Source organism: Gasterosteus aculeatus, chromosome 14 (assembly GCF_964276395.1).
Source record: "Gasterosteus aculeatus chromosome 14, fGasAcu3.hap1.1, whole genome shotgun sequence".
NCBI lineage: Eukaryota > Metazoa > Chordata > Actinopteri > Perciformes > Gasterosteidae > Gasterosteus > Gasterosteus aculeatus.
The window spans coordinates 1,337,314-1,354,271 of record NC_135702.1 but is presented as its reverse complement, the minus strand read 5'-3'; the positions used below and the strand labels follow the sequence as shown (position 1 = coordinate 1,354,271).

General features: G+C 43.0%; 2 protein-coding genes and 1 long non-coding RNA gene across 3 annotated transcripts in view; 1 reads left to right on the top strand and 2 right to left on the bottom strand.

Moving 5' to 3' along the window:
• The window catches only part of LOC120815181 (NACHT, LRR and PYD domains-containing protein 3-like), a 124,668-nt gene that overhangs the window by 105,560 nt on the left and 2,150 nt on the right, over positions 1-16,958 (bottom strand). The gene's annotated exons all lie outside the window — the stretch shown is intronic.
• On the top strand, positions 666-4,001 carry LOC144388297 (uncharacterized). The gene is made up of 2 exons (XR_013452609.1): positions 666-804; positions 2,652-4,001. It is a non-coding gene; the product is annotated as an uncharacterized LOC144388297 (long non-coding RNA).
• Positions 4,730-16,958, bottom strand: part of LOC120814177 (uncharacterized) — a 351,528-nt gene continuing 339,299 nt past the window's right edge. The window contains 2 exon segments of the mRNA XM_078088631.1: positions 4,730-5,052; positions 5,054-5,565. Of these exon segments, the coding sequence (XP_077944757.1) occupies positions 4,933-5,052; positions 5,054-5,565 (632 nt within the window). The 3' untranslated portion in view covers positions 4,730-4,932.

Genomic DNA, 16,958 nt, shown 5'->3' with positions numbered 1-16,958 from the left:
TGTGTCAACGGCAAAATATGCAAAGTCCACGTGACGCGGCACGGAGCAGCACGTTGTCCCGCTTTGACGTGAGGAACGTGAGGAGCCTCCAGCAGGCCACAAGCTAGCGTTAGCTCGCTAACAACAGCAGCAAAGCAGCTAGCGAGACTAAGGCACGTTTTTATTTACTCGCTAATTTTTCAATCTGTTGTCTTGTTTATATTTTGTTCCTTGTCCCATATCGGTTCTTGTTTTCACATTTATTTGTGTGTGTTGTACTTTTTAATGCCATTTTAAATTCATCTCATATTTTTAGCTGTATTTACATGTGGTGTATACATTTACTTAACTTGCACTGACGGTAATAATTTAATGAAGTGAGTGTAGAGAAGAAGTTCTGATTATCCTGTTCAGTTTTCTTGTATTATTCTTCTTCATTACTTATTTATATATGTATATATATATATATATATATATATATATATATATATATATATATATATATATATATATCCCTTCAGGTCCCTTCAGGAAACGTCTCATTTAACAGGAAAACAGAAACACTTTGTTGCTCCTCATTTGTAGCCGATTCTGATTGGTTGAAAAGAGGCGTGTTGTTAAAATGTTGAAGTGGTTTTATATTAGAGTGACATTAATGAACGTGCACTAACCCACTAATCGCTGCACGACGCTGGCAGGTGACTCGTCTCCAGTACCTGAACGCTCTCATGGCGTCGCGGGTCGGTCACAGTCCAGATCCTCCAGAGATTAAGATCCTGCCCAACAGTCAGACCAAGCTGCTCAACGACAGAAACTCACAGCCAGGTACGTTTCTCCACCGTCCTCCTGGAACCAACACCAGCGACAACGTGTCCACCAAACCGCTGTGAATCAGGACGCAGGTCTTTTATTCTACGATTTCCTCTCTTTATAAAGGAAAGCTTAGTGGACTTAAAATATGAAGCGTGCATGTTAGAGACCTGTCAATCACAGTAAGCCCCGCCCTAAAGCATCACATGCTTCATGGTCTGTTAGAGACCTGTCAATCACAGTAAACCCCGCCCTAAAGCATCACATGCTTCATGGTCTGTTAGAGACCTGTCAATCACAGTAAGCCCCGCCCTAAAGCATCACATGCTTCATGGTCTGTTAGAGAGCTGTCAATCACTTTAAGCCCCGTCCTAAAGCATCACCTGCTTCACGGTCTGTAAGAGACCTGTCAATCACAGTAAGCCCCGCCCTAAAGCATCACCTGCTTCATGGTCTGTTAGAGAGCCGTCAATCACAGTAAGCCCCGCCCTAAAGCATCACCTGCGTCATGGTCTAATAGAGAGCAAAGAGGAAGGCGTTGTCTCTCCGTATCATAGCAACCAGATGTAAAACCTTCCTGTAAAAAGCGCTTCGTGGACACAGACTCTTTGTGGATGAATCGCACTCGAGCGTCTTTGTGTTGTTTCCTCGCTGCTCGTCTCCTGATGGCTGAACGATAATAATCTTCCTCTTTCTCTCCCCTCTCTGCTTTCGCACCTCCGTGTCTTCTTCTGTGGTCTCGTCCAGAGTTCCCCGTCAACTTTTCCTTCTTTGATACCATCGAGAATTACTGTTAGTATTTATTCATTTAATGTTTGTTTGTCTGCATGAGGTGAAATGCAGCCGTCTGAGGCGTGACAGCAGACACACACACACACACACACACACACTCCGCTGTCCCCCTGTGTGCGTTCCTGTGTGTTCATGTGTGTTTGGTGACGTTTTATTTCCTCTGCTCTTTCCCTGAAATCATCTCCCTTCTCTCCATCAGTTAAAGGTCGTGTCTGATCTGATCCAGATGTTTATATCCATGACCTTAAAGGCTGAGACGTGTCCCTCTGGCGTCCACACTGGAGGCTCATGGGCACGAAGGCAGAGACGCGGCCCGAACCTGAGCTGCTAACGGTTCAATCGGCTTGTTTTCAATAGACACAATTTGCTGAAATGCAAATATATAATATATATATGTATTTATATTTGAATCACTAAACAATAGTTTACGTCCAGTAAAGTGTAGTTCCAAAGCGTAAAGCACCAGACCTCCAAATGAAGTCATAATAGTTGGTTTGAGCTTCTTTTCATGTATCACCAAATATATTTGCAGAAAGTCATACAGAAAAAACCTATTTTCATTCAAACATTAACCTAAAATATATTTCTGAATTAGCACCTCTTTATGTTGTAAAAGCTTGAAGTCTTTGCTTTAATTTAGTGGTCCGATGTTTCGCTGAGTGCAACTCAATGAAAATTAGAGAATTTCTGAAATCTTTATTTAATATAAAAACAGGTTTACGTTTCAGTCTTTATCAAATAAAGCGATCCTACAGAAAGTAGCCTGGAAGTCATTTTACCTTAAGTGGTCAATTCCTTTGTACGGTGTAATATGACATGTTTCTTCCGTTTAATTTCTCATTAAATGTGTAAATATCCCATTAAAGCAGCGTAGTATATAATTAATAATGAGCCCTTTGTTGTAGCTTCAGTTATTAGAACTTTGAGGTTTTCTTCCTCTCGGCTTCTTCTTCGTCTCTCTGGCGCCGCCCTGTTGCCCCCCCCCCTCGTGTGCGTGGTGGTGCTCGCCCCGTGATGCCCCCCCCCCCTCACTCACCCCCCCTCTCCCTCTGGTTGGTCGGGTTCCACAGGTGGCAGCAGCGCCCAGGTGAGCTCCACAGAAGAGGAGGCTCATGGGTAATGCGGCGCTCACCTGCTGCAGGAGATTCTTTAACCAATGAATCATTGTGGCTGAAACGTCGTTATTGGACCAAACTGGAGCCAGAGATTTTATTTCTGCTTTAAATTCCTTTTATTTGATTTTAATCACAATTATTTTATGCTGTTTTATACACTTTATGTGTAGATGAATGAATATAAATGTATTTTGTTTTAATTCAACATGTTTCTCCAGGTTTTATACTAAACTCTGTGTGTGTGTGTGTGTGTGTGTGTGTGTGTGTGTGTGTGTGTGTGTGAACACGCCTCTGAATGAACCCTTTTGTTTGTACATTTATTAACAATGTATAATTTATTATTTTACTGCAACAACACGGTAAAATAAGATCAACTCTAAAGTTTAAAGGAGGCTGAAAGAAGAAGCGACCAGTCGTTTTAATTTGCCGATAACCGTCAAATCGTTTACTTCAGTAAAAGTCAAATGACGGCTCACTAAACCGTACTGCTAGTATTTAAAAGTATTAATACATCAGTGACGTGTTTCATTCATATTCATCCTGCATTCATGTTGCACGTTAACTCCTTCATGTCCTTTTATTTAGCTTCACCTTCATCATTCTATTTGTGATAAACTGAAGGATGAAGTGATGTTTTTTCTGGGCAGGAAGATGAAAAACTAATCTGAGAAGAAACTAAAGCGTCACACGAATATAATAAAAGTCAAATATTTACCTCTGAGAGGTTCATTTGTAAATTAACGTCAAATATAACACATAAAGTGCTGCAGTGAAGTACCTTGACTTTCCACTGGAGTGCAGTACTTGTACTTGTACACCAGATGTACTCTGTATTCTGTTTCTTTCAGCGCAGCAGGACAAGTTTTAAAATGAGCTTCAGCGCCGTCGTCATGGTTACGCTCTTTGTCCCCCAGAGACTCGTCCTGGAGTATAGAGTGGATTTTATTTTATGACCCTTTTCCTTTCTTTGTTGCAATGAGTTCATTTGGTTTCAGGAGACTGAATGTATATAATATAATAATAAAAAGATAATCCCGACTGCTGATGGAGAGAAATGTTTGTTAATATCTGACCGTTTACAGCAGAATGAGGACGTACTTTATTGGGATCATTTCTTTCAGGTACAATAACGACGTTATTAAGAGATTTAAAGTTAAAATCGTTCCTCTTTCTGTTTGATCTGATTTTTTGGGACCGTTGCTGCTGTCTGTGTTTTATTTTGGCGGTGCATTGAGAGACTCCATCACATTTAACACTTTCAATACTCAAGTTTCTTAGTAATAAACTCCAGCCTGTTATAAAATACGTGCTTGTTGTTTGTGTGTTGTTGTTGCCACGGTGACGCGGCCCAAAACACCACAAGGCGACTTCAGTAGGATATTTACTGCAGGATGAAACCTTCAAGTTGCACCTGAAGCACCGAGCTCAGTAGTTTGTGTTGTTTGGAGACGACTCTGCGTTAACGTTCATACGGTTAATAAACCAAGTTATTTATTACTTATTTGTTTGTTTATTACAAACTTTGTCAACCAGCTGTAACACAGATGTTTTCTCTGCTAGTGACAAAACAAGTAAATACATATAAATAATATGTAAATAGTACAGCATGTTTAAGAAGGATCATAGTATTTCATGTCAAAATAAACAATACAGCATGTTTATATTATGGCGTGTTTAAAAATGTACAGTTGTTTCCAATAAAAGTCATTTATTAACATTAGAAACATACAATTATATTGCTGTTAAGCCAAAGTAATACGTGGACTAAATGTTGTACTATTATAGTGAATAAAAACACAAGTACTGATATTATCTGTCAGGATATTAAACATTTTCTTCAGAAGTTTAATCATTAAAAAAAGCTTTTTGTTTAAAACAAACCTGATTATGTGAAATTATTTCTTAGTTCGCTGAACAGATTCTGAAAGATTAAGTTAAAATTGTCTTAAAAAAGAATTCGACATTTAAAGTGTTTCCCCTTGTTGTTATTAGCGTGAGTGGAAATGAAACACACACATAAGGACACATTTATCTCACATGGGGGCAGACGAGCATTTTATAAAACGTCTTCTTGAAGATATAAAGATGAAGATTAAAGCCTAATTAGGAGCCGATATCTAAACGATGATCTATTGATTGAAGGAGCACAGCAGCATTAAGCTGAGCTCCTTCACACGTCCACCTGAGTCCCAGAGAGCTGTGGACCCCCCAGAGTCCAGACCAGCTCAGGTACCCCTCACCTGCTCCACCTGCATCTACACCCACATGAACCACCATCAGCTGTGTGACAGAGAGGAAGGTTCTCCACCAGGAGGAGACTCTCCCTCCTACAGAGAACACAGAGACACTGAGGAACCAGACCAGAACCAGAACCCAGGATAAAGAGGTTCAGTGAATGTGGTGCTGAAGGTGTGGAGGTGGATCAGTGTGTCAGAGGAGACTCTGTAGAAGGACAGAGAGCCAGCAGGACAGTCCACATACACTGCTACTCTACCAGAGGAGGAGGAGGAGGAGGAGGAGGAGGTGATGATGCGTGTTACTTTATTATTGTGACGGACAGAGTAACCTTTATCAGAGCAGCTCAGACTCCAGGACTGATCATTCCATCCAAACAAACAGTCATCACTGATTCCTTTCCTCTTGATTCCTCTGTAACTCACTGATACATGAACGTATCCTCTCCACTCGACCTCCCAGTAACAGCGACCAGTCAGACCAGTTCTACACAGCAGCTGATGAAAGGAGTCAAATCTGTCTGGATGATCAGGATACGACTGATCCTCCTTCACATGTGTCACCTTCCTGTTGTTGTCAGACAGTTTGAGTTGTTTGTTTACTGTGTTTGTGTCGATTGTGAGTTCACAGGAATCTGATGAGAGAACAAGACACAAAACAGCTGCAGTTATTAATCATGTGTTCATCTACTGACACGTTGATGATGACATCACAGAGGTGAATGAGTGATGTCACAGTGTGAAGATGGTTGAATCTTCATGAATCAAAGCACACTTACACCTCCACGGACCTGGTGTCAACCATCGGACTCCATCAGGCTCCACCCTGAAAGGAGGAGGGGGGTCAGAGCAGCATGGAGACATGGACATTACATCACTCTCACACACAGCTTTGTCCTTCATGTCCACATGGAGCACCTCTTCTTCTTCTACCACTACTTACAGACGACCACAGACTGTCAGTCAGGCGTCACACAGCGACGAGGTGCTGGAATATATTCATGGAATAAAGTAGATAAATGTGGAATAAATAATAAACGGACCTGTCACTGTACTTTCACCAGATGGGAATTAAAATGTGAGAAATGACGTCGTGCTGCAGATGAAGCTTCACGGGACGTGTGCAAAGGAACATTAACATTAAACCGTTTAATAAGCAAATATTCACTAAATATAGAAATAAAGACCATTCAGTATTTACAATGTTTCACAATGAACAAACAACACAAACAAAGAGAAGAAACGCACTCGTTAGTTTATTGGATTCACTGTTTGGTTTTTCACTCATTCACTTCCGTCCCGTTCTGCACTTTTACTGTGATATTACAGAACGTCCTCATGTAAATACACTCAAGCATCTGCAAACGGGTCGGCGTGTGGATTCAAGCCAAAGGTGTGATCATTGGATGTACTGTAGTATTCAGTCAGGTCACAGGCTGCTGATCATAATAGTACTATTATAATATAGTACTTTGTGTTCTCAGCGTGTCGAGGTGCAGAGTTACTAACGATTGTCACGTCATCAGCTGTTGTGTCAACACGCCTCATATGGTTTACAGGAGTAATCACATGATGTAGAGACAATGTCTTCATTAGAGTCAAAGGGACACAAGGACTGTTCATTGATGTTCACCCTCCAACACTGATGGACATTCAAGTAAAGGTAAGAAATACAACTTTAATATCACTTGTGATCATTTCAGCATTGATACAGTTTGATATCAGCTTTGTCTTCATTTGATTTGATCTCGATTCCAATTTAAAGAGCCGCTCTGATTTTAATGTGACGTTCTGAAAAGGTTGAAAAGGTTTGATCTCCAGTGGTGGAACTAGATTGTATTTAAATGTCAGATAAGTGGGTTATTATTGCTTTAGGCTTTGAGTTAAGGTCCATCGTCACTACTAGTTAAAGTTTGAATGGTATTCAACGTTTAAACATAAGATTGATTATTGATTATCGTTGTGACTTTAGACTTTTACTTTCTTAACTTGAACTTCATTTTGCTTTTATGGATTTTCATTAGACGTTTATTTTAGTTTCCTCTTCTCTCTCCTGCGGCAGCGTTTACACCCTAAAAGTTTCATCTCAGCTTTGTGATTCTAACATTGAGTTGGATTGATTTTTAATTTGCTGAAAGCCGTAACTAGTTTGAGATGATCTGCGGTTTAGTTTGATTTGTACTGACGGCGTTCTGATCCGTGTTGTAGTTGTTATGTGACTCAGTGGTTTGATGGACTGGTTCCCTTTCAGGTCCACTGCTTTACTTTCCATTGCTGAGTTCACTTTGTTGTTTGGTGTTTTGCAGGTTTCATTAGTTTGACTTTACATCATTAGTCGTCTCCTCACAGTCAGTGACAGAGTAGCTCCTAAAGGACAGGAGGACATCTCAGGGGGGTTTAGATGCACCAGGTTGCATCATGGTCGTGTTTACGACTCAGGACCTGCTGAGTAGCACCAGAGAGAAGATGGAGGAGCAGACGGAGGCCAAAGGAAGAGAAGCAGTGGACGGACTTGAGAGCACGATGAGGAAACAGCTGAAGACACTTGTGAACATCAAGACGTCTGCAGCAGTAAACAAAGGACAGAGACAGGAGACAGACAAGGCCCGATACCCCGTCCCCCAAAGGCCCCAGATCCAGCAGGTAGGAACCGTTCAGTGGGACATCAGCACCCAGCAGCAGAGGACGAGGGACAACCGAGGGAGGACAGGTGGACCTTATATATGTGGACAGGAGGGACATTGGTGCAGAGAGAGTCCCAGGAGACACGCGACTAAACGCTCCTCCACGGCTGGAGGCTCCACCCACCTCCACCTCACCTTCACCCACCTCACCTCCACCTCACCTCCACCCACCTCCACCCCCCTCACGCAACCCCCACAGCAGACGAGGCCCAAACAGCAACTGGTGCCACGTGGCCCCCCACTGGCTCCCAGCAGCTCAGATAAGCAGCCCCAGTCTCCCCAGTTTACGACTCACGTTGCAGAAGAAGAAGAGAGAATAAAGATTATAAACCGCTGAGATTTAAAAACACAGATTGATTCACTAAAAGAGGGAAAGTGTCATTAAAAGGTTGTGCAGGATTTAAATGAGGAATGAAGGTGATGAGAAATGAGGACAGTCGTTGGACATAGTGTCAGTTTTTGTATTGATGTTGTCGTGTTTTAGTCTCTAAGTTCTAACCTGAGTGTAAAGTGCACGATACACTTGATACACAATCTGGATGATGGAAGCAAATGTCTGATCAGAGGAACATTGATAGCAGCAGTACATGAAATATGGACACTTTGTCACAGACGCTTCAACGCCTCCACACTTACATTTTAATACGCTGAACATGAGAGAAAAAGTCTGTCAGACAATCGCAGAGCGACGGAATGTGGAAGCATTTAAAAATATCTACTTACAGGAAAGTTGTAGACTGTTTGAGTTGCTTTTAATGATTGTTTGATGTGTTGAAGACGTTGAAGAACAGAAGTTGAGGGTGTTGAATGAGTCCAATCATTAGCAAGGTACTAAACTAAGCAGCATGAGACACATTCACAGGGGACATCTGGACAGACAGGAAGAGGAGTTCATCCTTTCATAGAATTATGCTTATTCAGATAACTAAAAGCGTTTATCAGAATAGGAAGAATTGGTTTCTGAAGGCTAGAAGTTCTTGTATCTGCTGTTTCTATTTCAAGTAAAGCTACACAACAACACGGAGAGATTGTGTCCGTTTGTGAAGGTGAACTGTGAAGGACACGGTCTCATCCATTGACCCTGTGATTGGTCTCTAACTACGTCCTTTACGGAGTCTCACATCTCCGTTTTCACAGCACAATACGGCCGTTATCAAAAGGAAAAATGTTTACGAGAGAACGGATCAGATTGAAGAGCTTTTGTGGGAAGAAATGCGTAAATATGAGCGCTTGTACAAGCCGTCATTGGCGGACTATGAGGACGCCGGACGGCCTCTGACTCATGGAGGGAGATCTCCACCAACAAGGGGAACAAAGTTGTGGAGGAAAATACGGGACAAATGTGTCCGTGATGAAAAGCAGCAGTGTGGATGCACGGGGCAATAAAGTCTATGATCAATAAATAAAGCAACCAACGACTTCCACACACAAAGACGTGACTCTCCAGGTCGTCTTCAACTAAACACGTTACTCCACCTGTTGTTTTGGAGGTGAATCGATCTGCAACACACGCAAGACTTTACAACCAGGAAGTGAAACCAGTGCGTCGGCACGACGACGCAGACGCAGAAACATGCGCCGGCCTTTATTCAGGCTTATTACACCGATAGAGTGGTGGAATGACGCGGATCAGCCATTCTGAACTAGACTTATGAATAAAAGAGGTAGAAACTTTACACGTGTACTGTCCCTGCTCTGGGTTATCACGTAGATATGGTTCTAGCCTCGTATTTCAATGTTTTAAGGGATTTATAAGGTTGTTTATGACATTTTTGAAGGCAAATCTGGTTGGAGGTCCAAAGGGTCTGACTGTGACACTGCTGTTCACGTCCCGTCTCCTAGCAACAGTCAACACTGGTTTCCATCACCTGCAGTCTGGAGGTGAAGGTGTTACAGCTCAGGTGGGTCTGCAGCCACAGAGCACTGTGGTCCAGTCCTAAACAAACCTCTTTGGGCTCTGACACACCAGGTCCACCATCAGCTGTTGGTTCTTCACTGAGCGTCTGTGGCCGACTATCACCTGTAGCTTCAACAAGTCCACTCTCATCATCCAGGGAACTCGCTCTCAGTGCAAAGCACCAAAAGCAGATGAAGCTGAACTCCTTTAAAACACCAAACGTTCCTCATGTGATGATCCATCAAGACGCTTTGAACAGATTGTTTCTGACTGTCTCTTAATGATAATGTCTGGACTAAAGGACAAACACACACTGGAGGCAGATGACCAGCATCTAGACATCCAAGTGTTGTTTGTTAAGAGCCCATAAACCTGCAGCGTGACCACGTTGACTCATATCAACCCACCATGATGCCGTCAACGTGTCAGGAGACACTGTCCTCTCTTACAGCAACAAGACAAGGCTCCAGAGAAACAAGCCTTTCATCACCTTCCTCCCTGTTCAGGCTCATCCTGGCTACTGATCCTACTTCTGTCTGTGTTGATGGTCTCATGTGGGACACAAACAGTTAGATGAGTCTCTGGTAGTTTAAGGTCAGCTTGGTGTGTCAGGGTCTTATTAACCAGGCTGACAGTGGGACAGAGAAAAGGTTTCCAGCTCCTCTACAGACTGATGGTCTGTGGCTGCAGCCTCTTCATACCTGAGAGTCTTTAGTCTCCACTGAGGATCCTCCAGTCCAGCAGAAAGCAGCTTCACTCCTGAGTCTCCTGGATGATTGTAGCTCAGGTCCAGCTCTCTCAGATGGGAGGGGTTGGAGCTCAGAGCTGAGGCCAGAGAAGAACAGCCTTCCCCTGTGATCAGACAGCCTGACAGCCTGCAGAATAACACACAAAATAACACACATGTCACATGATCTGAGGGAGCTGTGAGGACTAGAAGGTCACTGCAGGACTGAGATACTATCAGGTACAGAGGGGTCACATTAACATGGTGTGATGTCACGAGAGGCTGGGTCCTGGACGGCTGGGTCCTGGCCTTCATAAGGGTTCGAGACACAGCCAGTGGGGTATGAGAGAGACCAGACCGCCGTAAGAGGATATGTGGAGGAAGACTATATATTCTTGTGAGTTGGATTTATGATTCCCCTCCGAAGACGAGACATTATTTAAGATCGACCGGAGCCTGAGTTACCCTTTTTGGACTACTGTTTTTGTTGATTCCAGAGAACGTGAATAAAACCTTTTGTTTATATTTGAACCTGGTGTCCTCTCACTGCTTGAACTACCCCGGTGAGAGCGGCGGCGCCTCTCGTGACATCACAATGGTTACTGACTGGTTTTCGGTCACAACTAAACACCAACTAATGTACATCAACAATCTGATAATATTACTGATATTTATGATTAATCTCAAATATTTCAATTTGTAACATTATATTGGAAATCAACACTATCACATGTTTATGAAATATTTGGAAATGACATATTTGATTTGAATCATTTAAGCAGAAAGTATCTTAAGAAGGTCAGAAAAATATCAGGGATATAAATAAACCAGGTGAACATTGATTGAATCCTGACCTGAGGGTCTCCAGGTCACAGTGTGGACTCTTCAGTCCAACACACAGCAACTTCACTCCTGAATCCCGCAGGTCGTTGTTACTCAGGTCCATCTCTCTCAGATGGGAGGGGTTGGAGCTCAGAGCTGAAGCCAGAGAAGAACAGCCTTCCTCTGTGATAAGACAGCCTGACAGCCTGCAGACACACAAAACAACACACATGTCACATGATCTGAGGGAGCTGTGAGGACTACAAGGTCACTGCAGGACTGAGATACTATCAGGTACAGAGGGGTCACATTAACATGGTTACTGACTGGTTTCCAGTCACAACTAAACACCCACTAATGTTCATCAACAATCTGACAATAATACTGAGAACATAAATATATACATAAAATAAATGTTTGTTGTAAATAAGGCAAGCAGAAAGAATCTTACGAAAGTCAGGAATTTAACTAAATAAAAGACACCATGTTGAATCCTGACCTGAGAGTCTCCAGTTTACAGCGTGGATTCTCCAGTCTAACACACAGCAGCTTTACTCCTGAATCCTGCAGGTTGTTGTTACTCAGGTCCAGCTCTCTCAGATGGGAGGAGTTGGAGCTCAGAGCTGAAGCCAGAGAAGAACAGCCTTCCCCTGTCATCAGACAGCCAGACAGCCTATAAACACACAAAACAACACACATGTCACATGATCTGAGGGAGCTGTGAGGACTAGAAGGTCACTGCAGGACTGAGATACTGTCGACTACTGAGGGGTCACATTAACATGGTTACTGACTGGTTTCCAGTCACAACTAAACACCCACTAATGTTCATCAACAATCTGACAATAATACTGAGAACATAAATATATACATAAAATAAATGTTTGTTGTAAATAAGGCAAGCAGAAAGAATCTTACGAAAGTCAGGAATTTAACTAAATAAAAGACACCATGTTGAATCCTGACCTGAGAGTCTCCAGTTTACAGCGTGGATTCTCCAGTCTAACACACAGCAGCTTCAGTCCTGAATCCTGCAGGTCGTTGTTACTCAGGTCCAGCTCTCTCAGATGGGAGGGGTTGGAGCTCAGAGCTGAAGCCAGAGAAGAACAGCCTTCCCCTGTCATCAGACAGCCAGACAGCCTATAAACACACAAAACAACACACATGTCACATGATCTGAGGGAGCTGTGAGGACTAGAAGGTCACTGCAGGACTGAGATACTGTCGACTACTGAGGGGTCACATTAACATGGTTACTGACTGGTTTCCAGTCACAACTAAACACCCACTAATGTTCATCAACAATCTGACAATAATACTGAGAACATACACATATACATGAAATACATTTTTGATGTAAATAATGCAAGCAGAAAGAATCTTACGAAAGTCAGGAATTAAACAAAATAAAAGACACCATGTTGAATCCTGACCTGAGAGTCTCCAGTTTACAGCGTGGATTCTCCAGTCTAACACACAGCAGCTTTACTCCTGAATCCTGCAGGTTGTTGTTACTCAGGTCCAGCTCTCTCAGACTAGAGGACTGTGAGCTGAGAACTGAGGACAGAGCTTCACAGCTTCTCTCTGAGAGGTTACAGTCACTCAGTCTGAAGAAACAACAATGAAGAAAATATAAACAATGAGTAGAAAAGATGGCAGCATGTTTAAGTCATGATGTATGCATCTAGCTCTCTGTTCTTACAGAGCTTTGTTGGAGGCTTTGACCACTGGCAGCAGCCTCAGAAGAGCCTCCTCTGAAGCAGAGTATTTCTTCAGGTCAAATACCTCCAGATCTTCTTGTGATGACAGTAAGATGAAGACCAGAGCTGACCACTGAGCAGGAGACAGTTCACCTGTGGAGAGATGTCCTGACCTAAGGGAACGTTGGATCTCCTGCACTAGAGAACCATCATTCAGTTCATTCAGACAGTGGAACAGATTGATGCTTTTCTCTGGAGACACCTTCTTACTGATCTTCTCCTTGATGTACTGGACTGTCTCCTGATTCGTCTGTGAGCTACTTCCTGTCTTTGTCAGCAGACCACGTAGAAGAGTCTGATTGGTCTCCAGTGAAAGACCCAGGAGGAAGCGGAGGAACAAGTCCAGGTGTCCATTAGGACTCTGTAAGGCCTCGTCCACAGCACTCTGGTAGAGTTTAGGTTTGCCCCAAAAGAATTCAGACCACAGGGAGGTTCTTTGATCTTTTAACAGCCGATTGACACCAGAGCTGTAGAAGGTCAGATGGACATGAAGAGCAGCCAGAAACTCCTGAACACTCAGATGGACGAAGCAGAACACCTTGTCCTTGTACAGTCCGCTCTCCTCTCTGAAGATCTGAGTGAACACTCCTGAGTACACTGAGGCTTTTGTGATATCGATGCCACAGACTCTCAGGTCGGATTCATAGAAGATCAGGTTGCCTTTCTGCAGCTGATCAAAGGCCAGTTTTCCCAGAGACTCGATCATCTTCCTGCTCTCTGGACTCCAGTGTGGATCCGTCTCAGCTCCTCCATCGTACTTGACCTTCTTCACTTTGGACTGAACCACCAGGAAGTGGATGTACATCTCAGTCAGGGTCTTGGGAAGCTCTCCTCCCACTCTGGTCTTCAACACCTTCACCAAAACTCCAGCAGTGATCCAGCAGAAGACTGGGATGTTGCACATGATGTGGAGGCTTTGTGAGGTCTTGATGTGAGAGATGATCCTGCTGGCCTGCTCCTCATCTGTGAACCTCTTCCTGAAGTACTCCTCCTTCTGGGGGTCAGTGAACCCTCTGACCTCTGTCACCATGCCGACACACTCAGGAGGGATCTGATTGGCTGCTGCAGGTCGTGTGGTGATCCATAGGCGAGCAGAGGGAAGCAGCTTCCCCCTGATGAGGTTTGTGAGGAGCACATCCACTGAGGCCGACTCTGTGACATCAGTCAGGTCCTCATTGTTGAGGAAGTCCAGAGGAAGTCGACACTCATCCAGACCGTCAAAGATGATCATTACCTGGAACTTCTCAAACCTGCAGATTCCTGCTGCTTTGGTTTCACTGAAGAAGTGATGAACAAGTCCCACCAAGCTGAACTTCTTCTCTCTCTGCACATTCAGCGCTCTGAAGGTGAATGGAAATGTGAACTCTATGTCCTGGTGGTCTTTGTCTTCCGCCCAGTCCAGAGTGAACTTCTGTGTTAAGACTGTTTTCCCAATGCCAGCCACTCCCTTAGTCATCACTGTTCTGATTGGTTCCTCTCCTCCAGTTGAGGCTTTGAGGAGGTCTTCTAGTCTGATGGTTGTTTCTGGTCTGTCTGGTTTACAATATGCTTTTTCAATCTGTCTGACCTCATGTTCTTCATTGACCTCTGAAGTCCCTCCCTCTGTGATGTAGAGCTCTGTGTAGATCTCATTCAGAAGGTTTGTCTTTTCAGCGATCCCCTCAGACACACGCTGGAACTTCTTCTTCAGGTTGGATTTGAGTTCACGTTGACAGTTGGTGATAATCTCTGAATGAACAGAAAAAGACACAAACCAGATTGTGCTTTACTTTAATGGTGTAATATTTCCTTTGGATTAAGTTATTGGTTGTATTTTTCTGCATTCCTATCTGAAGCTACACGAATATTGACTGTGAGAACTTCACAATCGAGAACTATGACTAAAATATCTGAAATCTGATATCTGAAATATGCTGGTCAAAGTATCTCAGTTTTACTTGGTTGTGCTTTTCTGAGTTGATTAAACATGGCATACTTCCTGGGTCCATGTTGTCTGTTTTGCTGGTGCCTGTAGTTAAAAATAAGACTGGTAAATTAACTAGTATAGATAACTATAGACCTATTGCTCTTGCTAGTATACTATCCAAGGTACTAGAAGGGATTCTTATGGATAGGATTGCAGAATACATAGCATCAACAGATAATCAGTTTGGTTTTAAGAGCAAGCATGGAACTGATCTTTGTATTTATGCACTTAAATAAATTGTCCATAGGTACAGATCACGCAATAGCACAGTATTTATGTGTTTCCTGGATGCATCAAAGGCTTTTGATCGTATCAATCATGGGAAACTGTTTGGTAAACTGCATGAGGTGGGGTTCCCTTTTACCTAATTAGGATACTGCAGTTCTGGTACTCTCACCACACTATGCAAGTCAGGTGGGGGACGAGTTTGTCAACCCTGTTCTATGTATCCAATGGTGTGCGGCAGGGCGGGATTCTGTCTCCGCTCCTGTTCAATCTGTACATGGATGATTTATCTAGGGAGCTAAAGGGCTGTAGAACTGGCTGCTTGGTGGGGGATAGTCTACTTAATCATATGCCTTATGCTGATGATTTGGTGGTACTGTCTCCCTCCAGTGCTGGCCTACAGCAACTTCTTAGAATATGCTCTCAATATGGACTGATGTTTGATATAAAATGTAACTCTATGAAGAGTGTGGTAGTGATTACCAGAACCAAGGAGGAAATGAAGTGTGTCTATCCTTCTTTCTCATTGGCAGGTGAACCACTAGAAGTTGTAAAGAAAGTCAAATATCTAGGACATGTGATCAGAGATGACCTGTGTGATGATGATGATGATGATGTGCAGCGTCAGTGTGGAAAATTGTATGGGCAGGCGAACATGCTGGCACGCACATTTAACATGTGCACTTCTGATGCTAAAATCGCACTTTTCAGAACCTATTGCGCCCCACTGTATACTGCCCACCTGTGGTGTCATTTTAGTAAGTCGAAGATGAAAAAACTTCAAGTGGCTTATAATGATGCACTGAGAATTGTGCTTAAAGTCCCTCGTGGAATAGTGCCAGTGAAATGTTTGTGTCCAATAAAGTGCCCACTTTTAAAGCTATTTTAATAAATTGTATGTATAGATTCATGTGCAGATTGACAGGGTCTAAGAATATGATTGTTGTGTCCTTAGTGAATGTCTCCAAGAGGGACACAAGGTACACATTGTGCTTCTGGAGACATTGGACCCGAAGCCTGTATACGTTTTTATAAATGATGCCTCGTCTGCATCATTCTTAAATGTTGTTTGTATTGTTGTTTTTTATGTGTATGTATTCTCTATGGACCTCTGTGTCTGGAATAAAGTTGATTGATTGAATATGACCACGGAAATAATAGAACTGTGCAATAATTAGATGGTGGTACAAAAAGTCTCTTCACCTTGACCTCCATCTCCTCCCACAGGATTCGGTTCGCCTGAAACAAGATGTTTTCTGTGTTTACTTTGTGCATTTGTTGAGTGATAATAGCTGGTATATTTAGCCTGTGCTGAAATTACACTTAATAGTGGAATAGTTTCGCTTAACGACTGAACACCAATTACGAGACTTTTTTAGTTTGGTTTTTCATCCCTAATCCAAGGGTGGTGCTTCGCTATTATTAACATTTGTTAAGAATCGTATTGACGTTAATAATTTCATCAATGTCGGTCATTTAGTGCTGATACTTGCATGTGACCAAACAACTTCTAATGAGACTCACAACATTACACAGCAGACAGAGAGCAGACAATCCATGAATGAAACGGCACATGAAGCACATCCATCAGAGGGGGAGGAGCTTCAGAAGAGCTCCACCCTCCTGGGATGAGGAGGATTTATGAAGCCCATTCCTCATCTTTACTCCTGTTCTATCTTTATTATATACATTTGATGTCTTTGTTCCTCTTTTTAACAACTTACCCGTCGGGGTAATTTGGGGTAATCTTTCGAGCAGATCCATTCTTGGAATCTTTTCCAAAACCTCTCTGGCCACCTTAAGAACGTCTTTGCCGTAGTACTTCTCCATTAGGTCCACCGTGTCCATCCTGTCTTTGTTCTCCAGGTCACTGCGTGGGATTGATCGGTGGTCTTCTGGGCTTCGGTGGTTCAGGTGCCACTTGAACTCTTTGAAGTCCTCCTCCTT